This window comes from Myotis davidii, unplaced genomic scaffold (assembly GCF_000327345.1).
Source record: "Myotis davidii unplaced genomic scaffold, ASM32734v1 scaffold401, whole genome shotgun sequence".
Taxonomy (NCBI): Eukaryota; Metazoa; Chordata; class Mammalia; order Chiroptera; family Vespertilionidae; genus Myotis; species Myotis davidii.
The window spans coordinates 1,784,263-1,788,730 of record NW_006291020.1 but is presented as its reverse complement, the minus strand read 5'-3'; the positions used below and the strand labels follow the sequence as shown (position 1 = coordinate 1,788,730).

Below are 4,468 nucleotides of genomic sequence, written 5' to 3'. Positions count from 1 at the left end.
TCACCACCCTGCGTCTGTGTCTATGAGGGTTTTGTTTTTGTTTTGATGGATCCCTTCATGGGCACATAGTTTAGATTGGGGTTTATTTTAGGGCTCTGCTCTTTCTCCCGCGAGCATCCCAGCAGCAGCCTAACAGCTTCTCAAGTGGTGCCTCACCTTTCTTGTTGTCTGGAACGAGGAACCAACTGCCCACAGCCACAGGGACACTCAGTGCTGGAAACAGGGGCTGTGAAGCTAGGTTTCCTGATTCTAAGTCCAGAGCTTAACCTCCTAGAAAATTCCGGCCCCATCTTGTTCCATGCAGGTCCACATGTCCCACAGCCTGTGCCTCTCGAGCTAGAGAAGATTCCGGACAACTGCCGAGGCACATCTGGGACCCAGGAAAGCCTCCTGCCTCGTCAGAGCTGAGCAGCCTGCACACTTCAGGATCCTGTCTCAGCCGAGCAGCCGAGGCAAGCAGCCATGTGGGACCCACAGCGCGTGGGCCCCCTAGCGCGTGGGCCCCCTGAGCCACATGGGCCCTCAGCCACGTGGGCCCTCAGCCGCGTGGGCCCTCAGCTGCGTGGGCCCTGAGCCGCGTGGGCCCTGAGCCGCGTGGGCCCTCAGCCGCGGTGGAAGCACCATTAGAGCTCTGCCCACTCAGCCAGTGTCCTCAGCAAACCCTGTGCACTGTCGGCCAAGCTGAGAGAAGAGTGGTCAGACTGCCTGTCCCAGAAGGCTCCCCGCCTCCCAGGCCCTGGGCTCTGCTTGGCCCTGGAGACGCACTTGGGTTCTTCTTGCTGGAGTTCGAGACTCCTCTCCCCTCTTAACGTAAACCCCGCAGGCTAATTCAGTTATACGAGGCAGCCAAATTGCACAGAATCGTCCGTTCTTCCCCCAGAACAGATTATGAGCCTGGACGGGAGAGATAACTGCTTCCCAGCCACTGAGCAGTCCTTCCCTCCAGACTTTCTACTGAGACTGGCGTCTGAAGTCAAAGCAATAATTATCTAAGAGACAAAGAGCCTGTGGGTGGCGGGTGTCCGTCCTGAGAGCTGTTTCAGGTTTGTGAATTCTGTGCTCTGTGATTAGCCAGGGGGACTCCCCAGGGAAGCAGGGGGGACCCTCTAACTCTGCACACTCAACGTGAGGAGGGAGCGGAGGGGGAGGGAGAGCCTGCCAGCCAGCGTCTCACTTGCCAAATGAAATGATGTTATCACCACTCCCTTTTCTGCAAGGCATTTGGGAGTTAATGACAAACCAGTCACAAGTTGTCAAGCTGAAAAGCAAACATCACTTGCCTTCTCTAAACAGAGGACAAACAAGAGCAGCAGAGGCAAGGAAGTCCGAGTGCCTGTCAGGGCCCAGCAGAGCCAGGGCGGGGTGTGCCCTCCCAGGCCTGCATCTGGACGTTCATTTTCCAAGTGAGCAGGCAGCTGAGGGAGCTGAACCCCAGGCCCAAAGTCACCGCAAATTGTCTTCAGAACCAGGATCCGGACCCAGGCCTCCTGACTCAGCGGCCCGGGTGCCTCCTTCGGGGATAAGGAGCCATCTCTGGGTGCCGCTCTGCTGTGGCTCTAAGAGGGCCCCTCTCATAGGACACCCCTGGATGGGCGACTAGAGGGACAGTTTAACTAGGCCTTCTCCAGGCTCCATGCCAGTGACGGGCCCTGCTTCCGGGAGTCCCTGGAGATGCCAGTCTCTGAGGCAGGCAGTGGTCAAAAGGGGTTTCAGATAATTATGCCTGCTCACCACAGGCAGTGGGGTGGAGGACGAAGGCCCAGTAAACGGTCCCCCACCTTCCACTGCCTGTGTGACCGTCTCCCCACTCTTCCACCAGCTGGCTGAGCCCCTCCTCAGTCACGGTAACCAAGCTGGTCCTCAACCTTCCAGAGCTGCGCTTGGCTGTGACCTTGAGATCCCGGCCTCCCCAGGATGAAAACTGCGGCCTTGAGTCCAGTCCTGCAGCCTGAGTCCAGCCCTGTGGCTCTGACCTTGTCCCACGGCCCTGACCGACCTTGTCCTGTGGCCCTGAGTCCAGCCCTGTGATTCTGACCTTGTCCTATGGCCCTAAGTCCAGCCCTGTGGCCCTGACCTTGTCCCATGGCCCTGACCGACCTTGTCCCGTAGCCCTGACCTTGTCCTGTAGCCCTGACCTGGTCCTGTGGCCCTGAGTCCAGCCCTGTGGCCCTGAACTTGTCCCATGGCCCTGGCTCTGGGACAGGCCACAGGCCCTCATTGGCCCAGCACTGTGGTTAAGCACCAATGCTTTGGAGTTAAGACTCCTGGAACCCAAATCCTGGCTCTGCCACTTTCCTGAGGAAACCCCTGATCTCTAGATCTCAGTCCGTCCACCAAAGTCACCTGCCGATTTGCTCTGAGCATTAAGAGTAGCGGTGCCGCTCAGGGTACGCGCTCAGTAAACGGCCGCTGTGTGTATGACTCAGTGGTCCCCTCTCTTGCCTGACTCCTCCCCCCATCAGCATCTTCCCCCTGATGGCCCATCATTTTCTGTCTGCTGGTAGTGTGACCTCCCTCCCTGCAAGGGTATTATGCTTGACCTCCCCCAAACCCACTGCACCACATGACATGTCAGCCAGGCTTCCTCCTCCCTGGGCAGGGTCCCCTACTCTCCATCCATCCGCACACCTGCCTCCATCCAGGTTGCCATGAGTAACCAGCCTCACACCTAGTAGCTACTGGGATGGGCTCCTGACTGAGCCTGGGGCTGGGCCAGTCACACCCACAGCGAGTGAAGCACAGGCTGGGACCATGCCCGGGCAGTTGCCTGGGGCAGAGCCCAGTCAGGTGGGAGCAGCAGCTCCCCTAGAAGCCTTTGGTGGCCTGCTCTCCAGTCACGGACGGGGCAGGCCCTCTATCCCAGTAACTGAGAGCACGTGTAACGGGGCAGCAGGGAGCCGCGGTTTCACTTCTCTTTGCCTGGTTCTTGTCCCCTTGCCCCTACCCATTGCTCTACATCAGCGTTTCTCAAACTGTCTGGTGAGGGTCCAGTTGTCTATTTCCCCAAACTGCAGTGGACTACAGCCTGGCAAACCCACCCAGAACTCCAGTGGCAAGGTTCCTGTAGGACTTGCCCAGGCTTCAGTGGGTGCTGTTACTGAGGGTCAGGCAGCCCCCAGGGAAGGGACATGCTGAGATAGTCCCAGGCCAAGTGCAGGGGCATCCCTTACCCAAGTGCAGGGGCATCCTTTATCCAAGTGCAGGGGGCATCCTTTACCCAAGTGCAGGGGCATCCCGTGCAGGGGGCATCCCTTACCCAAGTGCAGGGGAGTCCCTTACCCAAGTGCAGGGGGCGTCCCTTATCCAAGTGCAGGGGCATCCCTTATCCAAGTGCAGGGGCATCCCTTACCCAAGTGCAGGGGCATCCCTTATCCAAGTGTAGGGGGCATCCCGTACCCAAGTGCAGGGGGCATCCTTTACCCAAGTGCAGGGGCATCCCTTATCCAAGTGCAGGGGCATCCCTTATCCAAGTGCAGGGGCATCCCTTACCTAAGTGCAGGGGCGTCCCTTACCCAAGTGCAGGGGCATCCCTTACCCAAGTGCAGGGGGCGTCCCTTTACCCAAGTGCAGGGGCATCCCTTACTCAAGTGCAGGGGCATCCCTTACCCAAGTGCAGGGACGTCCCTTACCCAAGTGTGGCCAGGCATCCCCTTGGTCCCCTGCACCCCTTACCATTCCATGCCGGCCCTGTTGATCTCCTCCCACCAGCACTCCGTAGGCTCCCCCAGGCTTTGGCTGGTGGGCATGCAGGCGTAGTTCCACTGTCTGTCCGAACCTTCCTTCTTGCTGAAGATGCTCCTCACGGCCACCACCACCTGTCCGTGGGGACACTGGTAGCTGAAGCCCTGCCGGTTCAGGTTCACCCACCCGTCGTCGCTGTAGTCGTGGTACTGTTGGTACGGGTACCCATAGCCACCATACTGGCCCCAGGCCACGGCGACCAGGGGCAGAAACACCCACAGAAGAGCGAGGCTCATGCTGTCTGGGCTCCTGGCAAGAAGTGTCACCCCAGGTCTGCTGGGCCGGCCGTTTTATGGAGCTGCCGCCGACATGTGGCTTCCAGATGTGCAGGGCCGGCTCCAACTGCAATCCGTCATCGTCTGGGCGAAGCTCTGCGCGGCGCTGGCCTTCGTGCATCCAGCGCATTTTAAGGTGGAATTCTAGGAAAATGTCGGGAACACACAAATGGAAGCTCCTTGGAGAAAGAACAGACTTGCAGACGGATCATAAAAGCGAGGGCTTCACACTCCTTAGAAACACTCACCTGAGGAAGCAGTGCATTGGGCCCCTTCCCTCCCCTCCCCTCTCTCTGCCCCACCGACCCCCACCAGCACGCCCTGGTATTTGTTCTTCCAAGGAGCCTCCCAGGACTGCACAGGTGTCCAGAGTAATTTCAAGCACCAAGAGGGCTGAGGAAGGGACAGAGCCATGCGATCTGGGCAAGGCTGGAAGCCTGGTGGCTGATGGG

General features: G+C 59.0%; 1 protein-coding gene across 1 annotated transcript in view; it reads right to left on the bottom strand.

Moving 5' to 3' along the window:
• Positions 1-4,262, bottom strand: part of DPT (dermatopontin) — a 29,696-nt gene extending 25,434 nt beyond the window's left edge. Inside the window, exon 1 of the mRNA XM_006764182.2 lies at positions 3,673-4,262. Within this exon, the coding sequence (XP_006764245.1) occupies positions 3,673-3,977 (305 nt within the window). The 5' untranslated portion in view covers positions 3,978-4,262. The remainder of the gene's footprint in view (positions 1-3,672) is intronic.
• Between the last annotated feature and the right edge of the window lie 206 nt (positions 4,263-4,468).